Genomic DNA, 13771 nt, shown 5'->3' with positions numbered 1-13771 from the left:
TTTTCTCACTGCCAAAGAGGTAAATATCTATTGATAAATTATCAATCAAATGTTTATTTATGTCAAAATATTTATACATTACACATCAAATTGTAGTTTTATAGTTATAAAATTATTTTAATTTCCAATTAAGTATAAAGTTCTTAGTGCATTTTACTTTCTTATTTGTTACTATATTTGTGTTACTATTAATAGAAATAATGTTATATTAATTTTTTATTACGTGTATTTATATGACATGATACAATTACGTATACAGATAGAAACTTTATGTAATTATTAAATAATATTAACCATTAAAGTATTACCTTCTTTAAAAAGGTGAAGCAAATAACCTATTAAATTAGGCTATATATAACCACAAAGAGGCAGAATAAAAAACATTATTAACATCTCACTCAAATTTAAAGAAATTCGAGATCGAAAGTTTTTTAACCAAGAAGAATTATCCCATGAAAAAGAGATTATAATGTTACATTTTGTGGATGAATAACTAAATATATTGAAATATAATAGCAATTAATTTACTGCCATAATATTTGTCAATTTATCTCTAAGAATGTAAAAGCTTTTTAGTTCTGTAAGAATTTCTTTAAACATAATATTCTTTATTTCTGCACATTTTCTGTCTACGTAAATAAATAAATAAATTATTTTTATTTTTGTATCTTGATAAGGCCACGTATGACCCACTACAAGTAAATAAAGATTTTTTTAAGTATAAACTTACATCAACGAATTTAAACCTTAATATTTGCTTATTGTCATACGGAATGCTACAACAATTAAAAATTGCTAACGATAGAAAATGAAAGGTAATAATAAAATGTATCCTGTATTTAAAGTTATTTTTGTAATCAAGACCCTATTCCTAATTTTACTCCAGTTGTTATTTCTCCTTCTATATTATAGTTTAATAGTTTCGTGCTTCTGCATCGTGTTTCATTACACAGTCCATGGCATTTACTTGAATTTTTAAGTAATATCACTATTGTATCAATTTTAAATTTTCGTTCATAAGGTGGCAATCCTTAACAAATGCTGTTTAAAGCTTCCACCAAAAAATTATATAAATATTATGGTCTGAAAAATCAACTCCTTTATAAGTTGCGATCTCTACACTAAAATAGAGTTTAGTTTCTCCAGTAAATTTTATAAGAATTTTATCATTTAAGTAATAGGTGTACTTGTTCTGTAATGTTATTATTATACTTATTATCGGACAATTACGAATATCAGAAAATATTCGAGAACATACATTATTTGATATCCACGTTTTAAGAATATAAAAAGTTTCTATTTCCCTTTTTCCAATATCTAAAAATAATTTTAAAAGTCCTTTATCGGTCGAACAAATATTAATTTTTTATTTTTAAATTTGCAATTAGTTCCATGAAGATGAAAATTTCTTAGTTTTTTCAATTATAATTTTTCTGTTACTGGTTTTCATCGCTAGAAAAATTTGTCGAAAATAACCTCCTAAAATAAAAAATTTGTTTCCAAAACATTTTCAGTACAGCATAAATTTTTTAGTATTCTGTCGACTATTACCAATGTTTTTTTTAAACTATCAAAGCCATATTCTAAATAATTAAATCAACTTTTCTTAATTTTTTTTCACCTCACTCTAATTTCAAAACAGCACTCTCTATGATATTAAGATCTAAAGAAAGTCTCAAAGTTCTATAACTTGTTATTCCTTTTAAAGCTAAATTAATGTTATGTCAGTCCATGCAATTGATAGAATTTTTCGAATTTAAGAAATAAAATTTTAAGTTAACGTTTTCTTTAAATAAGTTTTTTCAGATCCTTCTGGACTATGTATAAAAACATTTTTTATCCCTTTTACCACAAATTAGAAATTTTTTTAAATTTCCAAGCTGCTTTTATCGGACCTAAATGTCCAGCAGCAGCGTAACTGTTAATTTTATCGAATATTTCTTTGTCTTAGTTTTTTTAATTTCTTAATTTTGATGTATGCTATATTACTAGCTCTATAAATGTATTCATAAATTTACTTCATGCTTAAAACTAATGCAATACAATTAACGTTAATATAACATGTACATTTTATTAATAGAAGTTGCTTACAAAGTACATCCATTCAATAATCTCCTAAAATTTTTGCTTTTTTCCAAGTTTTCTAAATATGTATATCAGATATATTACTTTTTTTTCGATTTAGTGGGTAACCAGTTGTTGGGAATGTATTTTAAATAATAGTACGTGGAAATTTTTTTGTATATTTCTGATAGGAATGAACCATACAAAGACCGTAATGCATGTGTTTAAAGACTAATTTTGTAAGCTCCGCATCACCCAATAAAATTTAAGCAAAAATTAGTGTACGGATTCGTTTCGTCGTAATATTTTCATAACTAAATGTAGAATTATTGACACATCTGCATGAGGTAGACATGTTTCTGAAATTTAATTGTATGAACCACACAAGTTAAAATAAAATTGTTAATAAGAAAATTTTAATACACCAATCTTATCATGGTTTCTTATTGTTTGGAGATTTATGGTATCAAAATTAAAATAGTAAGACATTGAATTTGGTTTTATTGTTAATTGTATGTATATAATTGATCAATAACACTTATACGTCAAAAGATCAGATAACATAAAAAAACATTTATTTCTAAGTTTTGGAATGAACTATTTTATTAAATAAAAATAAAAAGTTTATCGAAGAAATAATTTATTAACTAACATTATTTATAATAAGCTGACCAATTAATAAACAAAAAATTATTATCAAAATGAGAGATAAGTTACGAACCACACTGGAACAAGAAGAAAAACATTTATCTAAAATAGGAGTCGATCGTAGTAGAGTGGATAGGGTATTGATCTTGTGTACAGAAGGTTGATGATTGGATTCTCAAAAAACTCGTTTATTTATTTTTTACTTTTAATTTTTTTTGAAAATCAGGTGTAGGATAAAGATCAAAATTTTAAAATCTTATTTCTTCGCATATGCTTCTTGGTAGTGTGGTATAGTGTGGTAGGGTTGGTGAGATAAAATACAAAATTCACTTCAGTTATACATTTTCTGAATGTCATTGAACTTACTTTGTCAGTTAAGATCTCAAATCCTAACTTTACATAAGGGTCTATTTCATACATTAAATAGAAGGACTTTTCTTCTAAATTAAAGTATTTAAAGGTCAGTGCACGTAGAGCACAGGAAGGTAAAGCCTCACATACATTTATAAAATAGGACTTATGCAGACATTACGTGCTTCAAGGATGTATACTGAAAACACAGAAAAATTATGCTGACTGTTAGCATAATTTTGATACTGTTACCATATTTTTACTGTATGAACCCCGATCTACTTTTACATATATATGTAGTAGGGGTTTTCTCCATTTTGCGCTTTGTGTGCCAACCTCCATTATCAGGTGAGTATAATCTCTTTTGGAAGTTCATAATTAGGTTTTAATTTGTTTATTAATTTTTTTTGTAGCTATCCTTCGATAGTTAAATCATTCATTGTTGAGTAACAAAAAAAATTATTGAATTAAATTTCCTTAGCTTCAACAGACATTTGGCATTGTGGCATTTTTTTGACTGACTCGAGAAAAGAGACTCTGCTAGGGGGGTTACGTTAAAAGTATGGAGTTGTTTTTAGGAAGATATAAGGAATAGACTGTTCATTACAAATAAAATCCATGAAGCTAACGTAGAAAAAGAGATCTTTTCTTGAGTTTCTTTTTTTTCATTAAAGAAAAAAAAATACATACACATTTATTTGATCCTTGTCCAAAGCCTGGGTTAAGTATGACGAAAAAAGTAGTATTGTTCGTTTAATAGCACACTTTATACTTACTCAATATAAAATACAGTAACTAGCCAAAAAACACCAGTCATGAGTGTTAGGATCCAACTTGGCATGATGATTTAATTATAAGGACCCAACTTGGCTAAAGGATTGAGTTATTTTGTCAGCTGGGATCCAAGTCAGTTCTTCCGATACTCATTTTACACTCAGTAGAACTCTGATCTGTCCCGGACTCTATTTCGGAACTATGGCGTGAAGTACTGTTCAATAATACTGTACAATGTCAATTGAAAGGATCACAATCAGAGATGAGTAGAGAGATTGCTAACGCCAATGCTACGGCGTGAGACAACTTTTTTCCACTGATCGGGGCGACCCGCCGCGGCCAGCCGTAAAACCAAGGCGCACATTTTTCGAGAGTGCGAGACTCGTATCGAAGAGCGTGCGCCTACAAGAAGAGAAGTGGATTCGCGTGGAAATGAGCATATAGGCGCACATTTTGGCGACACGTATAGAAGTAATAGAAGGGGTATACCGAATGTGTGCCTAGTGCCTACGAGGAGAGGAGTGGAAATGTTGACTATAGCTATATATCTGAGCGCACAGCCAAAGCAAGCGACGACATGAGTTTTTCTCTTTTGACTGCAACCGAGTATATGCTATATATATATTTAACTGACTCTTACTCTCTCGCTCTTGCTTGAATGATATCTATCAATCTTACATTCGATTAAATCGTGAAACTAAATGCTCATATAATTATATGCACAGAATTTGATATCAAAACATTTTTTTTTTTCCGTACGTTAATACTTAATTTAAAATCTAGTATTATTTTGAAAAAATGATCAGCTTAATTTTTTTAAGGATAACAGTTCAGCTATAACCACTGGTTAATTATTTTTCCTCATCATAATTGTTATGAACTGTAGGACAAGCCCCGGAGATTATCGATGAACATATGTGACTTTGAGATCTCCTACCCTCGAAGTTTCGATAGCTAAGGTAGTAAGGGCTTATGCCACTACTATTCTCGTTTTGCTATCTGAGGATCGATTCCAACTGTCGGCAAAATTTTTTTTTTAACGTGATTCATCATTCTAGTTTATTTTCTTTTTATTTATGTTTTATTTATGTTTTATAAATAATATTAACAAACCCTTTTTTCCCTATACATCGAAATACATTTTTTTAATACTAATTATATTAAATAATTTCATAAGCTGATACTTATCGTTAGCATGGCCATTTCGGAATTTCATAATAACAAAATAATTTCTTAGGATATGAGTATAATTCTTACATTTAAAACTCCAAAGAAAGTAAGAGAGAAAAAATCCTTATACATAATTTTCATTAATTTTTATTTTTTTTTTTCCAAGAAATGATGAAGCTGTTCTGATCGATATTTTTATCTATCTATACAATAATCATAATCTTCGGAGGCACAAGAAAACTTACATAAAACTCCCTAAACATTTGTTTTTCCGTCTTTTGTTGTAAAAAAATTTTAGGTATAGCAGCTATACTTATTGTGTTGATTAAATATGTAATTTCAATTTCAGTTACATAATGTTGGTTCTAGACCAAACTTTTAATTAGCGTATGTAAGTATCAAAACTTAATACCTTTGAAAATTATGCAACAAAAATCTGAACAGTAATGAAAAACAGATCTTATATATTAAGTTAACTGTTACGTTACTTAAAATTTTTACCTGGTAGTTACAACCACTTGTCACTTACATTATGAATTTCAAAAAAGTAAAAGTTTAACTTTGAACATAATTTTCGATAATTTATAAGAATTTTTTCTCTCTTACTTTCTTTGGAGTTTTAAATGTAAGAATTATACTCATATCCTAAGAAATTATTTTGTTATTATGAAATTCCGAAATGGCCATGCTAACGATAAGTATCAGCTTATGAAATTATTTAATATAATTAGTATTAAAAAAATGTATTTCGATGTATAGGGAAAAAAGGGTTTGTTAATATTATTTATAAAACATAAATAAAACATAAATAAAAAGAAAATAAACTAGAATGATGAATCACGTTAAAAAAAAAATTTTGCCGACAGTTGGAATCGATCCTCAGATAGCAAAACGAGAATAGTAGTGGCATAAGCCCTTACTACCTTAGCTATCGAAACTTCGAGGGTAGGAGATCTCAAAGTCACATATGTTCATCGATAATCTCCGGGGCTTGTCCTACAGTTCATAACAATTATGATGAGGAAAAATAATTAACCAGTGGTTATAGCTGAACTGTTATCCTTAAAAAAATTAAGCTGATCATTTTTTCAAAATAATACTAGATTTTAAATTAAGTATTAACGTACGGAAAAAAAAAAATGTTTTGATATCAAATTCTGTGCATATAATTATATGAGCATTTAGTTTCACGATTTAATCGAATGTAAGATTGATAGATATCATTCAAGCAAGAGCGAGAGAGTAAGAGTCAGTTAAATATATATATAGCATATACTCGGTTGCAGTCAAAAGAGAAAAACTCATGTCGTCGCTTGCTTTGGCTGTGCGCTCAGATATATAGCTATAGTCAACATTTCCACTCCTCTCCTCGTAGGCACTAGGCACACATTCGGTATACCCCTTCTATTACTTCTATACGTGTCGCCAAAATGTGCGCCTATATGCTCATTTCCACGCGAATCCACTTCTCTTCTTGTAGGCGCACGCTCTTCGATACGAGTCTCGCACTCTCGAAAAATGTGCGCCTTGGTTCGACGGCTGGCCGCGGCGGGTCGCCCCGATCAGTGGAAAAAAGTTGTCTCACGCCGTAGCATTGGCGTTAGCAATCTCTCTACTCATCTCTGTCACAATAAAAAAATTCAGTGATCATTGTGGTAGTGAGTGATGGTAATATTAATGTACAGTTCTAAAATGTTAGTAAAAATGTTTTATAGCGACATTTTTTAAGCATTTGCGTATCATTAGCTCACAAACTTGAAATGTCTTTCTACCCATTTTTCACAAAAGAAGGATTTATGTACAAAAAAAAAACCAATATTGAAGAGCTATATACTTAAAAGTTTTCTTATCTAAAAGTTAACGATGTTTCTACAGTACATAGACAGTTTTTTTCAATTAATCATTCGTTTTTTTTAGACCATTAAAAAACTAAGACATACAAGATGGAAAAATATTATCCCTGGGCAAAGTTAAAAAATATAAATTTAAGTTACAAATTTTTTTGCTTGTTGCACTAATAAATTAGTATTAAAGGTATACATAAGGTAAAGTACCCAGTAGTTGGACACTTTTGACAGTCGAAATTTTCTTTTTTGATTTATAAGAAACTAACAAAAAATGATGGTCAAAAAAACATTGCACTGATTATTTCAAAGTTTTTTTTTATTAATTAGAAAAAAAAACCAAACATATCAGCTTAATAAACAAAATAAAAATTAACATCAAAGAAAAATTATCAAGACCCAGTATCTGGACACCAGTGCCCAGGTATTGGGACAAACATGAGACTTGGGACCAGTAGTTGGATACCCCATGTTAATTAAATGGAAAGAAGGTTAGGGTAGACCTAATTTCAAAATACTCTCTCACATCTTTCAACTACTCAATGATTATAATCTTTTTCACTACATGGTACAGTTTTTGGTCATCATTCAACTTCATTTTAGTTTGCAACAGTAACTTTAACATATTATAATCAGTAATAATCAATAATTTTAAGTGTTTTTTACTCTCCAAGTACCAGGTATAAGAAAAATCTTATGTTATCGAATGGAAGCTTTTCTTGGACAGAGTTATTTATATTTTTCGATGTGTTTAAATCTGATAAACATCAATAAAAATTGTAGTTGTATACATTTTGCAACGTAACTTTAGTTAGAAAATAACTTGAACATTCTATACCCAACTATTAATTATAATTTTTAGCGATTTTTTCCGTGTCTAAGTACTGAGTACAGGAACACTCCTATTTTATTGAAGGGATCTATTATTGGACAGCAAGCTTACATGCTTTGCATTTAAAACGTATTTTTTCACTTAAAAAAGAAAAAGAGTTTGAAAGATAATTTTTTTTTATCAGGAATTATTATGCATTGATAGATTATAAATAAATTTGTCTTTCCTATTTGAAAACATCTTCTATTCGAAAATGTTAATTATATTAGACTGTTCAACTACTGGTGCTATTTTTATTTCTCTCCTACCACTAGGTAGGGGAACGTGAGGCGGAGGTGGGCATAGCCGATAAAATGGGCATGCAAATATTTAAAAATAACAACATATTTTTAGCTGAATCCTCTTTAATATACATATACAACATCAATAGTTTCTCTATCCAAACAAATTTACCGGACTAAACGCTTTTTTTTTTACTACGAGCTGATTTAATTCTTAGTCGAAAATAACCTACAAAAAAAAATGTTTAATCACTTGGCAAATTTATTATATATGACCTACATAATTATCCATGATATTATTCGAAAGCTTAGATCTTTAACTTTGACAGGCTATTTTTTTTATTTTTTTTTTACTTGTAATAAAAGAGTTATTAATAAATAAAAAATATGTGTTGCGAGGGTGGGAATGGGCACCGAGGTGGGGCGCAAATGGGCCCGAGCAAAAAAGCAGTTCCGCATCGAGCGTCTGCTATTTGTAGGTATAGGTATACCAGTTGTATGTGGTTAGCTGTCAGCTGTCACACTTTATAGGTTAGGCTATTTATTTTTATTTTTGTTGATTTTTTTATGTAATTTTTCAAATAGTTTATAAAATAAGAGTAATGGTTCGAAACTATTGTTCAAAGAGCACAAAGCGTTCTTGGACTGATGGTGATGTGGAAATTGCCATTAAACGTATCAAAAATGGAAAATCCATTAAAAGTTGTGCAGCTGAACTTGGAATTCCCAGAAGCACTTTGCAAAGAAAGTACCAAGAGTCATCTAAGCCCTCTTCCAATGTTAAAAGTAAATAGTTTATTTAAAAAATAATAAATACACAGAGGTGAATTGAAACTTATATTTGTACAGCAGTGACTAGATTCACAACTGTTTTTTTCTGCTGAGCAAGAGACAGCTTTAAAAGAACACATTTGTGATATGCAACGAAGGATGATGGGCCTCTCATCGTACGATGTTAGGAAACTGGCTTTCGATTTTGCCACTCATCTACAAGTACCTAACAAATTTGATCGTGCTGCAGGTAATACGTACAATAATGTGTGTTTATCTACATGTTTAGGTCCAAGATTACCTACCTATGTGCATTTTTTGTTTATAAAGACTATGAAGAATGTTCTCTGTATTCATATAGAAAACAATTAATATTTATAGGTCTTGCTGGCATTGAGTGGTTTAGAAATTTTATGGAAAGAAACCAATTATCATTGCGAAAAACTGAGCATACTTCAGTGGCTAGAGCTCATGGTTTCAACCAGCAAGCAGTCCATGAATTTTTTTCGATTCTCCAAGAAACCATGAACTTGTATAATTTTGAACCTCAAAATATATACAATGTGGACGAAACAGGAATTTCTGTCGTTCCTAAATCCTCGTCGAAGGTGGTGTCTCCAAAAGGAATGCGGCAAGTTGGAGGATTAGTTGCTGCAGAGAGAGGTGAAACCGTGACAGCTGAAATTTGTATGTCAGCTGCAGGGGTATTTATGCCACCAATGTTGATTTTCCCTAGAGTCAATGAAAATACTCAGTTCTTAGAGGGGAAGCCTGATGGTGCTTGGGCAGAATTCCATAAAAGTGGATGGATGCAGTTTGAAATATTTACTCGGTGGTTTAAAAAATTCATTGATTTCTCTCATGCATCAAAAGATAATCCCGTGCTCCTTCTTCTTGATGGTCATGCATCGCATATTAAAAATCTAGATGTATTATATCTAGCACGAGATAACGGAGTTGTAATTATTTGCTTTCCGCCGCACTGCACGCACCGCTTACAACCCTTAGACGTAGGCTTCATGAAACCGTTAAGCAAAAATTACACCGATGAAGTCAATGCTTATCAGCGAGAAGGTGGTGTACCAAAAATGAAAAATATTTTTCGTTTATTTGGAGCAGCATTTATTAAAGCAGGGAGAATGGAGACTGCCATAAACTCTTTTCGAAAAACTGGAATATATCCATGTAACCCGTGTGTTTTTTCTCCATCAGACTTTGCTGACCTACCTCAGACAAATAGTCAACTTAACTCTGAGGAATCAGCTACAGGCAACGAAGGTATATTATTTCTTTTCCTGCTTTTAAGTGCAAAATAATTAAAAAACGCTGAATATTTAAATTTTCGCTGAGTCCTTGTTTTACAGATGTCAATGGATCTGTATCACAGTACTCACAAGTTCTACAAAATTTAGTTGGTGATGTACGTGATCTTAATAAGAAATCCCAAAGTAAATTACAGAGCAACCAAGAAAATGAGCCGGTCACGTCATTTACAGATAATATCTTAATACCTCTTACTCCTTTGATCAAATATCTGGTAAAAAATACCTAGTGACAAAAAATTAATTAAATTAATTATTGTTAACTTTGAATGTTCATTTTTACAGAATTCTTCGCTGCCTCCTGGTTACGAAATAAAATTATGTCATACTAGTCAAGCAGAAAATACGTCTAGTCAGAATATAATAAGTGACATGTGTGATATGACGCAAAATGAAGACAATAATTCAAACAACCTAAACTATAATCAGTTACTTGACCATCAAAGCATGCAAATTCTATCCAACCACGAAATAAACAAGCCAGTTTGCGCACCTAGTCCTACGGAGAGTTCCTCTTTAGAGTTAACGACAAGGAGTTGTCTGGTTGAAGACAGCTTCGTACAGCCTGTTCAGGCCTTATCAGATAGTCCATTAGGCGATGTGACGAATCAGTGCAATAATAATATTAGACAAACTAATAAAAATCAAACAAGGGTATTGAAATCTAGGAAGGGAAAGAGTGCCGTTATTACATCGGATGATTACTTTCAGCAAATACTTGCTGAGAAAGTTAAAAATATTAAAAAAGAGACTCTGGAAAAAAAAGTATCGAAGCCAAAAGTGATATCGAACATGAAGGTGACGAAGCCTATAAAAATTAATAAAAAAAAATTAAAATTACAATCCAACCAAGTCGATATACCTACAACACATGATACGATTGAAACGACAATCGATAGTGTACTTAACTCAAATATTTGCATTGAGAAAGATTGCATCTCGATTGAAAATATACCAATTATTTTTCAAAACGATATTTAATTCTTTATTTTTATTATTTTTCAAATTATATTACTTTTGAGTGTTGTATTAGCATGAATCAATCCAAAGAAATGCGATAATATTGTGATTAAAATGTGATTTAAAATTAGAAGAGATTAATACTTAAAAATTATGTATATTATATTATTTGTTACAATATTTTTAATACGAATACTGTAAGTACTGCAAAATAAACTTAGATTTAAGATCAGTTTCATAACCTACACACTTTCATACTGGGTGCATTATTTATCCGTGCCCATCCGCGCCCCACCCCCTGCTCACCCGTACCCTATGGTGAGGCACGAGTGAGCAGTTTTGGATGTTCTCGTTCTTCAGCATAAAAAAAATAAATATGTATAGATTAAAGTTTAGCAAAGTATGGCACGGTAAAGTTAAGGTTCTTACCGTGTCAATAACGCTTGGACAATAATAAAATACCCAAAATTGTTGTCACAGTGAAATAATGAAAAAAAGGTGCCCACTTCCGCCGCACGTTCCCCTACTTTACCTTATATGTCAAGATACAATTACATACATAATGCATAAACACAGTACACATATAATGAGTAAAAAAGTGCATGAGGTTTATAGTTTCAGATAATAAGTATAAGATCAAAAGTTATTCGTTAACATGAAAGTAATGTCTTATGAAGTATTTGAAAACTGTGCTTAAGGGGGCTCCTACGACTACTGCTGAGGTCAAAGACAAACAAAAAACAAAGTTTTGTTTTTCAATAAACAAATGTGTCTGAAAATCATTATGATATTTTTAATAACGTATGAAGTGGGAAAAATGATATTTATGTGTGCAGTTTAACTTTGTACGAAAAATTAATTATTGTTTTGACCAGTCTAGTGCATACGAGGGTACACCACCAGACCAGACCACCTGTGTTGGTGTAGTATAGCAATGTAATATATAGGTATATGGTATATATATGTCGTGAACAAGTACGTCTGCTACCCACGTGACCTCCTGACCTCCCGGACACTATTTATTTATTTCCATCACAAATATCTCGCTAAAATGGTCCTTTATCCACAATTTTTAATACAGCATATTACAGAGGAAGACTTCATCTACAAAACGTATATATTCAGTCTGCTGGGACTTTTAATTTAGGTTTATTATAAACGAAAACAAATTGTTTTTCACGCTGCCCCATAGGAACACGTGCTAATAGTTACAACTTTGAGCTCGGATTTCTTAAAATTTTGACCCATTCGAAATATAATTTAGACCACCATTAAATTGAGTAGACTTTTATTTACAAGAAATAATAAATCTCTGTTTGGGGACTTTCGCGAAGGAGCCCCCTTAAATTATTTGTGTCTGTAATTAAACTTACAGAACTGAGTTTTGTAACACAAAGCATTTTGGATACTAATTTTTCATTGTGCAAAGATTTTTAATCTAATACTTGTACTGGGTTAAAATCAAAGGAATAATTGTTATCATTTGTAAGCATTTATACATATAAAGACTTGTTTTTGTTTTTGCAATTAAGTAATACAATGCAACTTTTTGATATTAATTCGAAATTTTCTACTTTTTGGTAATTCACCTAATCTTACTTAAACGTATTTTGACAAGCTTATCTACAAATTTTTTTGAATGATTATTAGCCTGAAAAATAATCAAAACATTTTTTACATACTTTTCATTAATGGAAAAATTAGCTAATTTAATTACTCAATCAAATAGTAGAAACACAACACCAATCTATTGTGAGACAGGAGAATGCACAAAAAATTTAAATAGATGCTTTTATGATTATTTTTTTAATGCTAATTCGTGGTTATATTACCTGCATTATTTCAATATAAAGTGGTATCTGAAAAGACATGAAAATTTGGAGTTGATTTCCATATTAAGAATTTAATATGATTATCACAAGAATTTAAAGTATTTAAAATATCAATAGCTTATTCTTAGGTTAATACACTATTGCATCATTAACTTATATTTTAAAATACTTTATAGATACAGGAGAGACTGCATTTAAAGTAGTAATTGAATCCTGCATCACAAGATGAGCTTAAAAATTGATAATATTACTGATTTACATACCCCAAGTAAAGTAACTTTTGTATTGAATTGCGCTAAAAAACTCAATTTTACAATTCAGAATTACAGTAATAATAACAAAAAAAATTATTTAAGTAGGCAACTGGGTGTACATACTTGAAATAGTAACAAAGTAAACATATATATTTTTAACTCTTAAAATAATCAGCTAAGTAATAAACACTTCAAAAATCAGCTTAACGGACCAACTAAATGTACGAAAAATATGCTTAAAAAATGTTAAAAAAAATTGTAAGGAGATTTTAATGGTGTGGTAATAATTGTGAATAAAGCTGGAGCATTTATGATATTATATAAAAATTCTTACATTGGAAAAGTCAATTATAGCTTACATAGTATGAATATTCACAAAAAAATCATAAGCAATCCCCTACACGATAAGTTAGGCACCACACTCAATTCTAGAAATTTGTTTTGTAATGATAAAAAAATGTTTAAGTATAGAAGATAATTAAACATAAGCCAAGTGTTTCAGTTCAGTTGAAGTTCACAAACCTAAAAATTAAATGAGGGTATCTCGAAGTAGATCACACAGAATAAAAAAACACTTACCCTGGTCTGATTATAACATTTAAAATAGCTGTGAACTTTTTACAGATATTTCTCACTTTTATGTACCACATGGTGATCTTTCAGTTCAT

The 13771-nt window shown here is 30.3% G+C and overlaps 2 protein-coding genes across 2 annotated transcripts in view; one reads left to right on the top strand and one right to left on the bottom strand.

Moving 5' to 3' along the window:
- St2 (Sulfotransferase 2) overlaps positions 1 to 13771 on the bottom strand; it is a 175925-nt gene that overhangs the window by 67507 nt on the left and 94647 nt on the right. The window lies entirely within an intron of this gene.
- Positions 9350 to 10758, top strand: LOC149373303 (uncharacterized). Its single transcript, XM_089597513.1, has 4 exons — positions 9350 to 10013; positions 10100 to 10272; positions 10343 to 10657; positions 10726 to 10758. Exons 1-4 carry the CDS (start codon positions 9362 to 9364, stop codon positions 10756 to 10758), a joined length of 1173 nt encoding a protein of 390 aa, XP_089453639.1. The 5' UTR covers positions 9350 to 9361.

The sequence above is a fragment of the Copidosoma floridanum genome, unplaced genomic scaffold (assembly GCF_036245765.1).
Source record: "Copidosoma floridanum isolate Cflo_tuat_1 unplaced genomic scaffold, Cflo_Japanese_pri ptg000033l, whole genome shotgun sequence".
Lineage (NCBI taxonomy): Eukaryota > Metazoa > Arthropoda > Insecta > Hymenoptera > Encyrtidae > Copidosoma > Copidosoma floridanum.
The sequence above is the reverse complement of the archived record's forward strand: the minus strand, read 5'-3'. Positions and strand labels throughout refer to the sequence as shown.